This window comes from Pagrus pagrus (assembly GCF_965226575.1).
Source record: "Pagrus pagrus genome assembly, chromosome: 11".
Classification (NCBI taxonomy): domain Eukaryota; kingdom Metazoa; phylum Chordata; class Actinopteri; order Spariformes; family Sparidae; genus Pagrus; species Pagrus pagrus.
The window spans coordinates 23,362,920-23,382,019 of record NC_140195.1 but is presented as its reverse complement, the minus strand read 5'-3'; the positions used below and the strand labels follow the sequence as shown (position 1 = coordinate 23,382,019).

Genomic DNA, 19,100 nt, shown 5'->3' with positions numbered 1-19,100 from the left:
TTTGAGATTTAACAGAGGTTTAGCTAAAAAGGACTGTGGTGGTACAGAAAAGTTCACAGAATCGTTAAAGAAATCAATTCAACCAAAATAAAATGAGACGTGACTGTATCATATTAGAAACTTGAATGTTTTCATTACATCTGATTGTAATCTTGATGTTTGATTTATTGGAAAGGTCTTAAAGTGTACAACAGTTTGATTTTGAAAATGCTGCTTATTTACACAACCAGCAATAACGGAGCAACGTTATCATGTACTCATGTTTCTGGTCACCTGGTGAGTCCAATATTTACTCTGTTTCAGCTCTGCTTTTTTTTTTTATCAATACCATTTCAGGAGAGAAATATCTTGCTTTGGAGCTGCTAAATGCTCTCTTATGTTCACCAGCCTGTTGATGTCATTTGTGTTGTGCTGAACAGGTAGTGTACAGTGGGTTTTTGGAGCTTTTGCACTGCCTGCTTTGGTGAAAAATAGGGCTGTGAGAGCGGTTACAGTGAACCAAAACAGTAAAGTTGTGGCCTGAATTTTCTAGAAAAATTATAGCTGATACGATATTGGCTACTTTTGAGGAAACAGTATGTTTGAGGGAAGGAAAAAATCCTCATCTTTGATGTGTGGCCATGGGAAACCATGGGAAATATGCCTTACATACTGGAGCGAATCTCTCCAAGGGATCCAGCAAAGCATCTAAAACAATGCAATTCCCTTTGGTACAATCAACAATAAGGATCTCCCACTCTTACAAAGTGATTCTAGCAATGTTAAGTTCAATGTATGGCCAACAATTGAAGTGAGCCAATTCCACGGTCGAGCAGTCAACACAAAAACACAATGCTTTCCATTTAATTACCAATGGCAGCCTTCACAAAAGTGTATAAAGGTCAGAGAAAGCCCCCCCTCTGAACCCCAACAAATGGATTTCCAGGGAGAAAGCAACAGGAACAGATAACACAGTCCAACAGAGGGAGGTCTCGTCTCCACTCTTTCCTCTTCCTTTGAATGCAAAAATTTCACGCACAAATGCATAAAGGGAAGTGCTGCTTTAAACATCAAAGGTTCCAACCCATGGGCATGGAGAGGGGAATTTCTCTCAATAGGAGAGCGAGAGTTTATGAATTTTTCAAGGCCCCACCTCGCTAACATTAGGGCGAGATGCAACAGTCCATGCCATGAAACTTATTTGGAGATTCCCACCTGTGCACGTGGAATAAAACATTTTGCCTCTGGCTTATAATGACAACAAAGAGCCTGTGTGTGTGTGTGTGTGTGTGAGAGAGAGACAGCGATGCCTCAATAAAAAAGCATGGGTTGATTCATTTTCTACAGAAAGAAAACAGAACAAGGTGGAGCCAAACAGACGGAGAGAGAGATAAAACCAGAGAGGGAACAAAATAAAGATGATTAAAAAGAACATCACGAGAGAGAATTGAATGAATGCAGAGCTGAGAACAAGATGGATAATGAGAGGGAGAAATACTGAGAGAACGCAGCAGGAGGAGTTTTAGGCTCCCAAAATTCTCTGCCAGCCAGCAGTCATGGCTCTCAGTAAGCTCTGTAAGGCCAAGTGTAAAAGGTAACCATGCAAAATGGATGGCAACAGGTAGCAAACGTGTTCTCCACGTCAAGGGGAGCCTCTGGGCTCAAAAGCCCACTGCAAACATCAAAGCGCCAGCTAGCCTAGCCTCTCTCTAAGCACACTTCCTTCAAAGCCTGACGCTGGATCTTTAGGTTGAGACGGGTCAGACTTTTTTTTGCAGTTTGTTTCTGTAGAACAAAGAGCTAACCCAAGGTCTTGCTTGTGTTCTCAAGAAAGCTCCTTGTCAAATATTGGTTGAAATATTGACAAGGGAGGAAGTAACAGAAGAGTAGCCTCGATGCACTGGCCAAGCTCTGGTTCATGCAGGATAACAGAGGTCCGGGGGCTAGTTTTGTTGTTTGTGCACAAACTCGTAGTAGTTTGTGCACAAACTCATAGTAGTTTGGTGTAAAAATATATGTCAGGCTCCCTCACTAAACAAATACAGCCCTTACATCCTCAACAGCAAATAATCTCGTGGCAACGACATATTGATGAGGCTTGATTATCTGGATTTCGCATACAGGGATTTCTTTGGAGTTCAGACAAAAATCAACTTCCTTGTCCTTGGACATTTCTATCTAAGGCAACCCAAGATTTTGAGTGTGTTTTTGTGTCTGTGAGTGCCTGTGCACTGGCTTCCCACAGGCTTTTGTCTATACTGAAGCAAAACAAACACTCCGATCCGACCTTGAAATGCATTAATAGGGTTATATAACTATGTATATCAATCTTTAAGCTGCAGCACTTTCTAACAACTGCTTCTCATCCTGAAATGGCAGCTTACAGTTCAGCTTTGCGGCCAAATATGTCTGAGTGTGAATAAGTAAAAGTAAACTGTGCAGGTGGATAAATCAAACATAGTGCAGAGCAGAGTTCAACAGGTGGAGTATCAAGGGCAGAAGATTGCTCTAATGTAACAAAGTGATATAAACTCAGAAAGCGGTTATTTTAAAATCATTCAACTCTGATAAAGGCCTAGTTTATAACAGCTCCGTTGCATATTCTCTTCATCTCCTCTGTGGAGACAACAACACACATTACAGTACAGCAGATTATAAAATCTGTTTTGGGCAGTGCTGTGCTCAGTGAACTGTCTCAACCTGACTAATTGACCTGAATTTGACTCTTGAAACCCACAGTGCTGCGGTAGAAACACATCAAACGCAGAAGCGTCCTCCCTAATTTACACATTTCTGGCTCTCGGTGGAGGTGGCAGACGGTTTGGTGTAAAGTGTCACGCTGCCTCATCAGGAAATAAATAAATAAACCAACAGGGCGCTAAGCCGACGAGAGGACAGATGCAGGGATTGATGACTCTCAATTAGACCTGGTAGGCTCGGTGGCCGGGCTAATGCCATAATGATTCATCCGTGGCACACTTCAGCCTTTGTTGATCAACGTGATATGTGTTAATCCAAAACTCAGGCATGAGCAGAATCCATAACAAAAGATTCAATGTGGGGGGATTAACGACAACGCTAACCGAAGGAAACAAACACGGCATGAATACCAAAACCGGTGAGCCAGGAAACGTCACTTATAATGGCTGCTATGCGTAGATTAAAGGGGGTATTTAGCACCTCACCAGCATTATGGTCTGCATCCATGTCAAGGACAACTGATTGTGCTGCTGAAGGAGCCAGAATATGTTGTTGAATGTTTATAGGCCTACAGTATGTGTGTGACCAATAGAGTGAAATGTAAAAACATCTGCAGTCATCGTCCTTATTCATGCAAGGACACATTTGCAAGTTGTGTTTGGGAAAGTGGCTGTTATTTGTTCCGTACAACTAATAATTAATCGTGTTTATTCATTAATAAAAGTACACACGTCTCAAAAATGTGAGGAAAATTCAAACGTGTGAGGCGTGCACGTACACAAAGCGTGCTGTCTCAAATTAGAACATTCAAAGACTAAATAATGCACCCACCACGTGTAAACAAGATGTGTCAAAACAGTAAATAAACCCGTTCCAAACCCTAAAATAGGCATACATGCAAACACACACGTTAGTACACACCTACACACACATGCATCATATCAAAACAGTGAGCAAGCTGTGAATCAGACTCCCACAACCTGAATAAAACACAGTCACACAAGCAAACACCATCATGAATTTATCTTGACATTCTAGTGTTGGTTTTTCATACTTATCTTTTATACTTATTCATACTTATATATTAACTTTCGTTTCAGATGCTGGAATTTCTTGTATCACCGTATGAGATCCATAATTAACTTCATGTCTCTTTCCACAAAATGTCTCCACCCGGAGCCTTTCAGAACCTGTTTGTTCTGATATGTTTATTGTTTCTGTTTCTGCTGCACTGTGAGAACTATACAGGTTATACATACATCATACATGCTTCATAACCAACACAGCTCACATACAACAAAATATAAATGACCTGAAAAATGAATGACAACCTGCTCTTACTCCTAACCTAATCAAAAAAGTCTTGTTTCTAAGATTAACACATGACTAACAAACAGTGAAACATTATCACACTAAACAAACAGTTGAGGGTCGGGTGCCAGCTTGACACCACCTCACTGTCAACTCACTGTTTGCAAAGTCTTACCTGAGCTCAGGGTCGTCGCTGTGAATGGTGACCGTCTGAGGTACATTAAAGGGATTTTTAAGGACAAACTCCATGTACTCAGCAGATCCCAGGCTGGCATAGAGCAGGTGCTGGGTGGTGATGGCCTGGCTCAGCATGTTGGCGATGCCCTCTGCCTTACTGCGCTCTTCAACGGGTTTGATTGGATAAAGTTCTTTGGCCAACCGGGCTTCCTTAGTCCGATCCTAACACCCGAAAAGAATGGCAAATAATGAAGAGGACGTTCCGGTGTAAGACCCAGCAATACATTATCATTTCATTCTGTAAAAGATGCTAAATTATTACCCGCACATTGTAAACAAAGTGCTTTCTGGTTTAATATTGAACTACTGTAATTGTTGTAGTATGTACACACAGACATTTTGTGCAATGAGAGATTACAGACATTTCTGGTGTGCCCACCATCCTATAAACCGACGAATAAAGTGCTTTGGATAACCTGGCTAGCTAGCTAGTTGACTGATTAGCTAGTTGTCTGATTAGCTAGTTGGCTAGTTTAAATCCTTCAGACATCTTTGTAGCTATTATAGTTTGAGTTTTTGGTTTCGTTATTTCCTGTTTCATTTTGGAGTTCTCTGCTCATGTGCCTTGTTTTGCTTTTCACTTCCTCCCTTTGTCCTTTTCCTGCCTTATTCTCCTGTTCATCTGTGTTCCATTTGTTAATTATCCCCTTTCTATTTAAGTTTTTCCTTCACTCTTTGTTGGTACATCTTGTTTCCCCAAGTCAATCTTGTGTCTTCTGTATTCATGCCTGTATTCATAGTGCTTCTTTGGTTTTAACTTTATTTAGTTTTTGTATTTTTTGTACTTCTTTCTTGGATTTGACCCCACCGGCTCCCTCTGTTTTTGTTGTCTTTTGGTTTCGGCTTTTTGTTGACTGTCTTTTGTATTTGCATTTTGGCTTTGTGTACCTCAGGTTTGGGACATTAGCTTATTAAAGCTTTTTTTGTTCCTTACCCTGCCTGCCTCCTGACTGTCTTACATTTGGGTCTTCACTATTTTTGCTACCCATACACGTTACAACAGCAGCCGTGATGTCAATTCTCAGTAATGACTTTGGTGAGAACTAAAATACCACATCTGATAGAAATTATGGTCCAAGGTAAGAAAATAAAACCAAGGTTGCAATAAACCACAGTTTTCTCTGACATTTCAGTGACTATTTTGAGGCATACAATAACTCATTCTTCATGAACAATACATACAAAGCTACGTTCTGATTACATGTTAGAGTTGAAACACGGAGCAGGCTTATGTTACACAGCTTCCCTTATTGTGTGAGCACGTAATGACCTTTTCAAAACCTTTAAGAAAAAAAAAAAAAACATACAGGAATGGTTTCTATTGCTCTTGAAATGTTAAGTGCAGGTATTTGGAAAGGAATCAATATCATATACAGTATTTTGTAAAAATGTTTTGATATCATAGTTTGAGAATATTTATATTTATATTCAAACATTTAACTATTGCAAAGGGTACATTGAATTGCACAGTAGCTACACTTGTCTTGAAAAAAAAAAGAAACACCTAAAATTGAGTTTCAAAATCAGGGTGGTAAAGCAATGTGTGTGAGAAAATACGATATTGATCTTTTCAACAGGTCTGTCGCACTGAAATTACACCAGGGATAGGCCCGGACCAAACTAAGTCCTCACTAGCAGCCCAGAAAAGTCGAATCCAAATTGAATTGCACTGCAACTCTTAAGATATTCTTCCTGTGTGAGCAGGACACAGTTATATTCCACATAGTGTTGGCTGTTATGGGGGTGTGAAACAACTACAACAAAGGTCTTACCAGAGGAAATGTAATGTGTAAAATGTCTCAGACAGACATGCACCACAGCCAAAATCACATTTAGCATGTGCGCCCATGGGTGAAAGTACAAGATGTGCCTTCGGTTAGAAGAACAATTAACACCTTCTAGTACAGTCACTAAAACGCAGAGGGTAGGAGGGCACAACGGTGCGAGAATTGTAACACCGGCAGGCCGTCTGGGAGATGCTCCTCGCCTCTACAAAAGCTCTCTCATGACATGTTTCAGAGCCAGGATGAAAGCTGCTCTGTCTTTGTTGTCCGACTGAGATTTAAGCAAGTAGTGTAGCTTTACAGACAAGCAGCTATTCTTGTCTCCCCATTGGCTTAGTGCAAAGTTTGACCTCACCGTGACCTTAGACGCTTTAGCATCTTCCTTGCCCTCCCGCTGACGTACGGCGGCCATGCAGTTGAGCTTGTGGCGCTCATCGTCGGGCTCGTTTAGGCTGTGCTCTCCGGGCACGGTGGTGTCAGCTCTGATCCCACGTCTGAATGACGGCACGCGATCTCCATCTATTTCCAGTCTGTGTGCTTGTGCAGTGTTCCTCGCTGCGAAAGAGAGACAGGCCACGATCATGAATATATTTACTGAACAGAGTGGAATCTAATCTCATTGCCATTTTGACCATATGTTCTAAAACCCTCCAAATGTCCAAGGGAGGGAGTTGTGACAGATTAAGGTATTGTTGGAGCACTAGAGACAACAGCTTGCACACAGACAACAGTCAAACAACTGGCACAGCTACAACTGGGCCAAAGCCCTGCTGCTGGGAAAACACACTTTCACTCTCCTCCTAAATTATTTTTCACCTCAATGACTTTGTATCCACTGCAAGCACCAAAATATCTAATTAAAATACCTGATTCATCCTCTAGTCACCAAACAATTCATCCTCATTTGGGCTGGATCATGCAAATTATCCGTGTTCTTTAAAAGCTTTGACAGGAGAATGTGCCTAATCCTACAAACTGAACAACGCTGAGACATTAACAAACTTCAAAGTCAGGTCTGCATTTTTTTTTTTCATATCTTAAAACAGATTTACACTTCCCCCGCTGAATGTGTAGCCATGTGATGAAGTAGGTTTGGCAGCCTGCCGGAAGGTGAACCTGAACTGACTGAAAGTGGCAACAAATCTGAGAGAAATAAGCTCAGAGAGAGAAAGTGAGCAGTACGTCAGCTGATCAGCCGATGAACAAAGAGATGATTAGATAGACAAGAAAGAGAAGATGACAGGGGAAAAGAAACATGAGGCTTATGTATCGAAGCTTCAAATTTAAGCTCTTCAAGAATATACTTAGATTAAAGGAGAACAAAAATCTAATCTGAGCGAATTACAGGCATTATGATGGTTTTTTTTTTTTTACCAACCTAAAATCACTCATATTTATGTCAGGATGTGGAACCTTGATACTTTAGTTTCTTTTGATAAAAACAAAAAAAAAAAGTTGTAGAAAAGTAAGGTTCACTATAAATTGTGAAAGTTGACTTTACTTAAAGAAAGTCAGGAAACAAATGATACGCAGCCCTACTCATAATGCAATTTCAGGAAAACACGTGCAAATAAGAAAATATTTTCACTATTTTGAAAGCACACAAATGATATGCAAAGAAGCAAAATGTACATAAAAATATATATAGAAAACCAAAAAATATAATAAATAAAATAAAAAAAAGTCTACTTACATGTGTTTCTATTGCCTTTAATTTGCCTATTCATTGTCAAATTAATGACAGATGTGTGGTCACAGGGGCCGAGGTGTTGATTGTGTTCTGTCGATTTTCGTGAGCTGTCTGTAGCTGCAGTGAGTGGAGCCTTCTCAGCCGACATAGTGATCTGATAAAAGCAACATGGACCAATGCCATCTAACTAGCGGCTTAACCAACCAATCAGCAAACAGCCCATTGTCTTTAACTAGCTGCACTCTCTGATGGTTTAACAAAATTATCTTTGTTCAATAACCGGACCTATTTTTTGTGCTTACACATAAATTCTTGTACATTCTCTTCTCCCTCTGTTTTCCTCTCGCTGTATCATTCTTTATCCTCAGAAATTTCCCAAGTCGCCTTATCACAGAAGCATTCAGTCGACTGCCAGTCACCAAACCAGATAGTGTCTGGCTACACTGCTTCCTTCAGAACCACAGGCAGACAGGAGTGGGATAGGACTGTGACTGAGCGTGTGTTCACAGCACAGCTTCAGTGAGGCTTACTGTTGCCACTGGACTCCAATAAGAGCAATTAGTCGCTTTCTATGTTTAAATTGCAAGGGAGGGTGGAGTGAAGAGAGGAGAAGGTTCAGTGTGTAAGAGAGGAAAGAGTAGTGGAGATATGGTGGTGGTGGTGGTGGGGAGGGTGAGGTAGGTAGGAAACAAAGCAAACAGTGTACAAATTGTTTGCACAGTAACTGCAGGGGTAAATAAATGATTGCAACAGTGTAGGGACTATATTTGGATTGAACACATGTATGCATCTGTGAACATGTTTTATACAGTAAGTGTTTGTTTGATCATGCTTCCGCGTACATGCTTATTTGTTTTCAGTGTATTAGTATGTTGTGTGCTGTGAGCAAATGCCGGTGAAATATAATTACACAGCATTTCTGAGGTCTGTTCTCCTCAGAGTGGGCTATAATCCTAGACCTGCCAGACTTGCTTTATGTCATTATAAGCAATTATCTGCTTGTTTTCAACTCTTTCCAGTGTGTATATGTATATGTGTGTGTTTGTGTGTGTGTTTGAGTCATAATCCCCATTTTAAGGACAAATTTAGGAATACACACCAGTTGACTGGCGACGGCTTCTCTAATTGAGGAAAAAATTGGTTTCCCCCGGTGTGTGTGTTCCTCTGCTTGGACTGCACACTCATACACACGCACGCACATACACGCACACACACAAGCACACACACACACACACAAAACACAAACAGGATTGTGGCTGGCCACCAGAGATGCTTCTGCAAGCTCAATTAGGCTGAAAATTGAGTGGTTCAGTGGTGCAGCCAACAGACAGAATGTGAAATGGATCTGGTTGAGTTGATCAAGGCAGGAGCATGGTCACCGCCCAAATAAAAGCCACTAATTACTCCATGGTGTAGAATACACACATGTGCATGTGTTTAGACGTACACTGTAAGGACAGTGGAGAAAAACACGAACTACAGGTTTAATGAGAGTGAAGTCAAATGATGTGTTAGTACATCAGCACAGACAGGAATCAGTGGGCTGTGGATAAAAGCTCTTGCCATTGAGTTGGAGGATGTTTCTGGAGGTCAGGCTTCCTCCTCTGAAGCTGCCTGTGACTTTGCGAGGTGTGATGATGTGAGAATGAGACTGCATCACTTCTGCTGCCCTCCTGCTCAGATCTACAGGGCACCCTGTGGAGGAGAAATACAGGTTTTAGTTTGACATCTTGTGTTAAGCAACCAACAGAACCTGCTTTTAAGTCATTCATAATCTCAAACTCACACATTCAGGCTGCAGATTCTCCACAAGAGGGAGTTGTTAAGTCATTATTAGTCATTTTAAAGAAAGTGAGAAAAAATGTTCTTGTAATGTCTCTGTCCCTTTTTCTATATCCGCACCAAAAGTTACCCATCCTCAAATCCAAGTTTTGTTGAAATCCATTCTTTAGTTTTTGAGTAATCCTACTGACAAACAAACAAACCAACCAACACGAGTGAAAACATAACCTCCTTGGCAGAGGTTATAATAGAAATACAATTCAATTTGTTGCTGTAATACAGCATTGAAAGATTTTGTTTTTTAATTCCATTACTAATCATCTAAGAACCAAGCATGCGATTAAGCTTTGTAAATTTTTCAGACAAGCAATCATTCAGTTGTCAGTTTACTGAACAAAAAAGTCCCATTGAAAAAAGAACTTGACTTAAGCTAGCTAGTATTACGCTCACTGCGATAACAGCCAAGATTATACTATAAACATTTCACACCACAGACGAAACTTAGCCAAGCTATGTTACTAATTATTCTTTTTTTACAAAGAAAATGGATATTCTGCCTTTACTTTTCTTGTTTTCAGGTAGGGCAGGTTGGCCTGGAGCTGTTGGGATTCAGGCTCTGAACCTGGGTATTACCTGGGTGTCACCACAGATGCTTTCCAAAGAAGAACTTGTTAAAAACCAGAGGTACCTTGGCCTGACTGAAACTCTAGATTATTTGTTTCAAACTTGTGAATAGCAGCAGTGGCTAATGAGCAAGACAACAAAGTCAATGAACGGGCCGCCCAACAGAAGTGTCAATGAGGAATACTGGCCTTGCTTGTTCTTGGATCACACACATTACGTCTGAGGCTATTTATGTATAACTATCAGGATCATAACTAATGAAACTCTGATTTGATTCATTCTATTTAAAGACCAAGTGTGTGTAACTCCAGCAGTGGCTTGAGACTCGGCTGCTTGCCACTTCTTGAAGTAACGAGCCAAACTGACATCTAAGGCCAGATCCGGCTAGTTTGCCAAAAAAATGTAAAAATAAAATTAACAGTTTCAGGCCAAAGTTCTGTTTGAAGTCACATGTGAAACAATGAATTTTCATTGTAGATGGCGCCAAAGTGAATGCATTCCAGGTTAAACCCTGGCTTAGAACACTCAAGGCAGGATCAATGCATGAAGACAAGCCTACAGAAGTTAATTAGCAGCCTGAAATAGCCAGAGAGACCTGGACACAGAAAGCTTGCAACGCTTTCGCGAGTGTCACACTGATTGATGGTTCGTGTTTGGCCTTTGTCCAGTTTGGCTGACTGCTGGGTGTCAGAGATGCAGCTAGACACCAATTTTTCTAGAGGTGGGGGCTGACCACGTCATTACAGATCTTTTTTTTAATGAACAATTAGATTTCTGAATGGGCCCAGGATCTCTAAGTCATTACAGAAGCTTTATGTTATTGTTTGGCTAAGCTGACAATTTTGGGTTATTCTGCCTCTTGTCAACCAGACTGCCTCCAGTCGCCAACATTATTTGTCTCCCTTTCTGTTCCTAAATGGCAAAACCAACACATTCCCCCCTCTTTTAAAAGGCAAGTGGATAAGTAAGCACTCCAGGGTGCACTTGTACAAAGACAGTGAGTGATGGTTGATATTACGTTTCCTTTAACATTAACTCATCCTGTGCAGAGCCCTGACAGTACAGTAGCTGGGGGAAAAAGGCTTGCTTATGTGTTTGAACAGTGCTTTGTACACAAAATGCCTGGTAATGGAGGTGTGACAGATGATTGCTCACAGAGTCACAACCAAAACACCACCCTGCAAACCACCTTCCCTCTCCCCGAGTTTAAAATACCACAGGTCAAAAGACTTGTCTTGTGCAATTTACAGGTAAACCGAGGCCAACACTTGGAATGCGTTAGGTGCAATTTACAACAGTTCACTGAAGAAGTAATTAAAACTAAAGTTTACGGCTCTTTAAATTACAGTGCACTTTGACACAATGCTCCCATTACTCCCATCTGTGTCGAGGCTTTGGAACATCACAACATACCCAAATGAGGTGCTTAATTGTAGCGTAAGAAGGTTTAGCCTTTCCTGAGAGACTCTGAGATACCTAAACCCGGGATGCTTTCATTTGAAATATGGTGAGTGCAGCAATTAAGTGGCTTTACCGCCCAGAACTGACACCTCTGTGAGCTTGTCGGAGTTTTAGAAGGGGAGGCGAAAGCACCCTCCAAATCTTTTTAGAGGCAAAGTCCTTCATCAACAAACTGATAATGGGCGGCAGCTAAATGAGTAATGGGGAGCTGATGCTGCCATGCAAACAGACACAGACAGCGCAGCCCTGCAGATTAATGGGTGAGGTGTCTGCCGTCCCAATGCATTCCCCTCATCATCCATCACCCTTCCCTGGCCACACGACTCAGCCGAATGTATTTGTTTGAATTATATTTCCCAAATATAACTGTGAAGACATTACTTCTGCCGACGCATAAACATCTCTAATCAATAACAGAGCCTTAGAGATCTCATTCCCAACGCCTCATTATGGCCCTTTGAGCCAGCTTTCTTTGTGCTTTGATGATGGATAGAATTGTAAAATAAGCCTGCGAGGACGCGATAAGATGAACGCCCGGGGCTGGCTGTCCACAATAAAACACATGGACTGATGATGAACCCAATTGTGACCCTCTGATTTAATCAGTCAATCATTTTAATTAATCGGCTATCACCAGAGCCATCATTAGGCTCATCAGATAATACCTACTCCAGCACTAATCCAGGTTGACGTGGATGCCTTTCTCCCGGTCACATTATCGGTCCCTAACTGCTGAATCACACTGGCAGATTGTTGAGACAGAGCTGATGATCCTCATCACTGAAATGAAAACTAATACTCTGGGTTTGTGTTGCAGAGAGAAAACCCAGCACGGCGTTTGCTGCTGTGTTGTCTGTGTGGAGCGGAGTAATTGTGAACAAAGTGCCAGGGGGCTGAACTCTATCAAATTTATTGACTACCTCTCTCTGTTGCATGACAATAACACTGCTCGGCACTACCCCACCTGCCCTCCCTCTTTGCTCTGCTGGCAGTTCTTGAGGTTAAGGCCACAACAAACCACTGATTTACTGGCCCTCGGAACAAATGGGAGCAAGCACCGAGGGGGTTTCAAAGTAGTCTGCAATATTCGATTTCTTCTGGCTCCTCGTTCCAGGCCACTGACCTTTCAGAATAAGCAGATTCCCTCTCACCTCAGGGCTAAAAGCAAGGTTGATAAAGTCGGCCTTAATGCGCTGACAGCAAGAGCTTTTAATGAGTGAGACATACTGCATGTGCGCCCCTTAGGGAAGCCACCTCGCTAAACTAATTGTTAGGTAAATTTCAGTGATATTTTGTTCCACTCGTGGCAGCTTTAGGCAGGGATTCTCGCCACCCTCTCCTGCTGCAACAGTCAGTCTCTCCAGGGCTTATCAGGCTGCTGCAGATGAGGAGCACTGTGAGGTCTGGAGAAGGTTCTAATCTATCTTCTCTACTGTGCTGAAGCAGATACATGCAGAGAGAGAGAGAGAGAGAGAGAGAGATGAGAGTAAGAGAGAGTAAGATGGTGCAAAAAAAAACAGTGAGAGAAAATGAGAGTTAAAAGAGAAATGATACAGACACAACTCAGTCAGCAAAATGATTTGATATCAATGGCTTTCCCTTCTGTCACATATGGGCCTTTTTACTGTTGGCAGATTTCAGCAGCATGTTTCCAGATTGGATATTAAAAGCCCTCACTGTCTTAAATTTTGGCAATGTAGCTAATATTACCTTTTTATGAAGCTTTACTCAAATAGTATGTATATAAGATTGTTGGAGCACCAACAGCTATTATATAAACAGCTGTAGCCTTGGCTCAGATATACGAGGTAGGCTCCTGTCCCAGATATGTAATTTGAAATTATTATCAGCTAAAAAAAAAAAAGCACAGATTTCTTCTTCAGTCTTCCCTAATCAATATTTTCACATAGATATGACCCTGTGTCAAGTAAAAAGGGTCGATCATAGTGAGGAACCCACAGAGATATATCACTCAACTCTGCAGTTCCCTTCATGTTTAGGGCTCATTTTACAGTCTTTTTGCTCGTTGTTTCGGTTTTCAGGCCAGCAACTTTGGCTCTTAACAGCCTTGTTGCCAGCCAGAGCAGGAAGCTTTTTCCAATGACAAAGATCTGATAAACCTACGGTATTATACAAAAAACAATCGTGTTGGGCAGCACTAGGCTCAGGATGCCGTAATGGAGCCCTTGCAAAATAGCATTGGAGGGAACTTGTTTTGGTGGATGATTTGCTCACTGGGGGGCGAGTCCTGGCATTAAAATTCAAAGAATCACAGCAAAAGAATCAAGCAGTCCTGCCTGATTGCACGAGCCTGATCGATGTCAAGACTTGGATTTTCAGCTTGGTTGTTGTTGTCATTCTTTCACATAATCACAGGGACTGGAATGACAATGGTGACACGCAAATAGCAGAAATAGAGGGGATTGCTTACTGATATATTCAGCCAATGATAGGCTTATACCAACAGCGAAATTCCTGTGAGTCAGACTAGCATACGTACCCCTCTGTTAAGTGGTTTCAGGCTCAAATCAATGAAAATGGCTCCTCTTTCCTTTCCTCCTTTCATTCTCTACTTTTTATTTCATCCATCCTCTACTTTCTATCTGGCTGTCATCTATCTATCTATGCGTGCCAGTTTGTTTTAGAGAGACACCGTACATTAATCACTGTAAACAGACCATCAATTAGACCACCGTATAAGTCTTTGGAAAAGCTCTCAGCTGTACATCATAATGACATCAGGGATTAAAACAGATCATTCAGTGTTTTCCATGTTCTATCTTTGAAAGAAAGTAGCTCACACATACTGATGATTCTGCTTTGACTCAGCAGACTTTGGCCCACGTAATTATTTAAACAGGTGCTACAAAATATTTGTACCAGCTTCCAAATGTTAAGTTCTTGCACAGTTTTCAATTGTGTTACAGTTAAACATCTCTCTTCCCCTGCCTCTATCTTCATTTCCCTCTCAGAGTTCATGTGGATTTAGCAGATGAAATCAATAAAGCATTGTAGCCTTCCTCTGGATTCACCAGTCGATCAGTTTCATGGGACGAGCAGGTGGTCGTCATGGCTTCTACACTCCTCATCTGCTCCTACAGTTCACTGTGTGGGAGCAATGTGTTCCTTCCTAAAGACGTCATACTGCAAAACCAACCCCCCCAACAATTTCACAACTCTCTATTATTCGGATTAAGCCACTTCCTTTAGTCATTCATGACGCTATTAATAAAAGCTGCTTTACAGAATGATTGAATAGGCCTGACAGCGTATATCATTACCATTTAATTAATTACTTGTCAATCCCACCTTGTGATGATTAAAAAGGATATCATTCGGTGTTTCACTCTTTTTCATTTGGAAATGACAGTCTGCCACTCACTTTTTCCAATAAAGCCTAATTCTGATGAATTCCCAAGGGGGCGAAGTAAAGACATGATTAATAGCATGCATGACTAAAATTAAAAAAAAAAAAAAAGAAAGAAAGAAAGGGAGAGAGCAGTATGTAGTCAGGACTGCATTGCTTCTGAATCATAAACGCACCAATAATTTTTTTTAAATATTATCTCCATTTTATGGTGACACCATGGCTCACATGGAACTTATACAATATGGACACAACAAAGTCATGCTGTACTCACCGCTCTGCGTCTCTCTTTTCTTTATTTTCTAATTTATTTCAATGACTCCTGTTGTTTCTCTGAGTGCTATTAAGTTACTTTCACTGAAACTTAACATTTCCTCTCAATGTTTCAAATTAAAAGCCAAGCAGGTATGGGAAGCATAATGCCGTGTGAGTCACTGGAAGGCTTTGAATGTGAAACATCCGCGCAGTGAAGCGCTATTGACAGCCACTTAACAGCAAGACTAGAATTACCGCCTCACGATTGTGTGCCTCCGTGCACCTGTCAAGTTGCTGTTCCTGAGCTTTAAATAATGACAGAAAGTTTTTAGTGGAGTATTATGATGTCACAGTGCATTTAACCGCTGACCTTTTGGATATCAAATTTCATAACCTCATCATTTTATCCTATTAGACATTTGTGTAAAATGTAATCGTAATTATCGTATGAATGCTTGAGTTTTGGCCAAAAAGGGGTTTTGTGAGGTCACAGTGACCTTGACCTCTGTCCACCAAATTCTAATCAGTTCGAGTCATCGTGGACATTTGCACCATATTTGAAGAAATTCCCCCAGGGTGTCCCTGAGATATTACGTTCACAAGAATGGGACAGACAGACAACCGGAAAACATGGCTGGCAAATTGAAAACAACATTGCTGTTAGTGTACTTCGTATTCCATGACTCTGTTGTACTAATAGAACTATATATTACTTTAATATACTAGAAACTGAGGAAAATTAAAAGAAAGGCCTCTTAGATTATTATGTTTCAAATCAAGCCATCAGTTGAGTTAATTCAATGCTCTGGTGGTCACTTCTCAACATTATCATACAATAATGCATGGATAAAATTAAATCAGTACATCAATCGAAATTGATCCTCACAACAAAAACACATTTCAACCTCACTGAGAAAAAAACAAACATTTGCTGCTCTTACACACTTCTTCTGTCTCACACTCTGGGTCATCGACCATTTTCGAGCAACCTTCCATCACCTCTCGAGCTGAAATCCTGGAGCTGTATCCGCACCGTCTCGACACACACATACAGCCTTTCCTTTCAGCTTGGCCAGCGTGCGTTTTGAGTCCACCCAGTGGGGATTTAGGAGTAGTAGGGAATCCATAGCGAGGCCAACTAATCCTTCTATTGAACTTGAAAATCACAGAAATGGAGTTACAAGCTTCTCACATGACGTAGATGATATACTCTACCTGTCCTCCTCTCATTTCTGCCACCCCGCCTCATCACGCAACCTGTCCACGCTCTGCTACACCTGCCTATCTATACGTCCGTGTGTATGCATGAGTGCATGGCTTCTTGGCATGTGTGAGTGATTTGATATGCACACATGCTTGTACTGTACGTGTGCTTCCTATGAAATCTCTGTCAAAGATTTTATACAGCAAATCCATCTGTCATACTGTGGGTGACTTCTGATCCCCTCCTCCCAGTGAGCATTAATGACCGAGCTTCACATCCTCTACCACCCACCAAATGAGAGTGCTGATTTATTACAGCTTGATGACAGACGCAGAGAAAGGAAGAGACAAGCAGGGGATGTAGCAGTGGTGAGAGACGAAAACAAATAGCCGGATAGAGGGTGGAAGAGAGGGTGTGAGAGAAAGGTAAGAGGTAAATGGATGAATAGGAGAAAACAGGAAGACAGTGATAAAGAGCGAAGAGAGAAGCATGAAAGGCAGCGACAGATGGAAGCAGAAACAAAGAAAAGTGCTTGCGAGTCCTCCCTTCCCAAATTGATTCTGACTGTCGGCCAGGGCGCCTGATGGATATCTGAGCCTTGATTGGAATTTACATGCCAGACACAACCGTCCTCCTTCCATCCCCCAGCACGCCCAATAACCCACTGCGCTCTCAACCTGCTTTGAGTGATAAGTACTGGCATATTTAGCCCCAACAATGGCACTCTGCAGAGTTTCTGAGGCCCCCAGAATGATGCATTGTTTATGAGAGGGAGTATCGTTTCAGCAGTTGATTAATGGCGAGCAAAGCTATCGTCAGCTGCCATCGCACTGCGGGGGCACGCTGGGCCCAAATTGGATGAGTGCAAAAGGGAAGAGGAAAGGTGCTCAGTTGCTAGACGGAGTGGAACTATCACATCAAGATATTTCCTTTTGGCACAGTGTTTACTTTGCGAGCCAGCACACCTCCAGAAAATGGGAACTTTCAACAGCAGCAGCCCTGGGGAATCACTGTCATTTCCCAACTCTACACATCAATAAAAGTAAACAGACAACATTACTTCATAATCTGAGGCTCCGAACGGAATATGACCTGAATATAAAACACTCTTGTAAATATTTCAGAGGTAGAAGGAGGTTTGGGTGATATTGAAAGTGTTTTTTTTTCTTTTGAAGGCTCAGACAAATACGAGTTCTTCTTCTCCGGGCCTTCTTCACATTTACCTTCATGTTTTGGTTATGCAACTACTCAGCCATTCACAACAGCCCTCTCATCCCATGCATCCACTCACTCTCTACCCTCTACTATGTCCAAATGGGGGCAAGAGACCCCCTAATGAGACCATGTTTTTTTACACATATTGACGTTGTTGAGCTGGCAATGGTCACATCAGCACTTGGTAAGCAAAGAAGGACTTCGATCAAAAAAACAAAAAAACATGCAACGTACCTATGTTGCCTGTGCGTATGTGCAGCCGGCCCCTGACAATGGTGTGGACCGTCATGGTGCTGAGGGCTGACCGTTGGCCCAAATCTGCGCTAGTCAGCAGGGTGTCTTCTCCCACATAATCAGTGGTCAGAACCTCCACCTCATGAAGGGCCTGCACTGCTGATTTACCCTGACGCAACATGTACTGGAGATGCAAAAAGACATGGGGGGGAAATGATTAAAGGAAGACAGACTAGTAAGAAAATAGGTAGGAACGGTTGGGGGTTTGAGTAACAGTAACGGGTCTTGTTCAAAAAAGCTCTAACCGGTTGTAAATTACCGCCTTACTTCTTCTTCATTAAATGCTTTACAAATATCAAGTTGCAAGGCAAATCAATTCAACATCAAGATTGGGAAAAGAGTTGCATTACAATCAATATGTATAGCAGAGTTCAAACGACCAAAATTAAAAAGCCTTTACTCTGGGGTTGGTTTATCTTAAGAGGTTAAAGCTTCGTTCGAATCCTTGAACACAGAGTACACAGTGAGCAACACTAAATAGTGCTGAGATTGTTCATACTGAGCCTCACTCTGGTGCGTTTAGTTTTGTTTTTACAGATTTCAAACTCATCTAACCTTTTTCTATAAAAACAAACACTTTTTCAAACAGCCACAACGTTTCCATCTCTCATCATTTGTGCTTGTTCAAGTTAACAAAGAGCAAAACCATTAACAACTATTATGACATGTCTGATTGGTGTCGTCAAGGAAAATCGGTTCATACGGAGTGTAGTGTTTTGGTATTTGACATTCTATTATCAGTAGCTGTTTTCTCTGCAACGCCTGGTTCACTCTATTAAATGTGTTAAAACAACCTGCAAACGCTGCAAGAAACCATGACAGATGCTGCAATAAAGGTGTGCAAAGAGTTGACAATGCATGTGTAAACAAAATGTGCTTTTTTCTTTCGTGTTGTTTAACTCTTCTTGTGATGAACACCAGGTGAGTGGGAATCAGAGCCTAGTAATGTAATACTGCAACTTTTACTGAGTCAGTCTTCTACCTTGAGCTCGATGGCAGTAGAACCGATGAGGAGCAGTGAGTCGCTGTCCCAGATGTCGACATGCATGGTGTGGAGGGCCAGGTAGCGCAGGAACCAACGCTTCTCGCCTGGCCTCAGGAAACCCTCATCTACTCTGAACTGCACCTGCAGGCCCGGAGAGCCTGCACAAGAAGAGAGAAGACTTCAGCACGGAGGGAAAATCACACACACTGTTC

The 19,100-nt window shown here is 41.7% G+C and overlaps 1 protein-coding gene across 1 annotated transcript in view; it reads right to left on the bottom strand.

Annotated features, from left to right (window-relative positions):
• Positions 1-19,100, bottom strand: part of nphp4 (nephronophthisis 4) — a 165,990-nt gene that overhangs the window by 18,960 nt on the left and 127,930 nt on the right. Inside the window, exons 16-20 of the mRNA XM_084367532.1 lie at positions 18,886-19,046; positions 17,844-18,027; positions 9,265-9,396; positions 6,367-6,566; positions 4,166-4,389 (exon numbers count right to left, since the gene is read on the bottom strand). Coding sequence (XP_084223658.1) covers positions 4,166-4,389; positions 6,367-6,566; positions 9,265-9,396; positions 17,844-18,027; positions 18,886-19,046 — 901 coding nt within the window. The remainder of the gene's footprint in view (positions 1-4,165; positions 4,390-6,366; positions 6,567-9,264; positions 9,397-17,843; positions 18,028-18,885; positions 19,047-19,100) is intronic.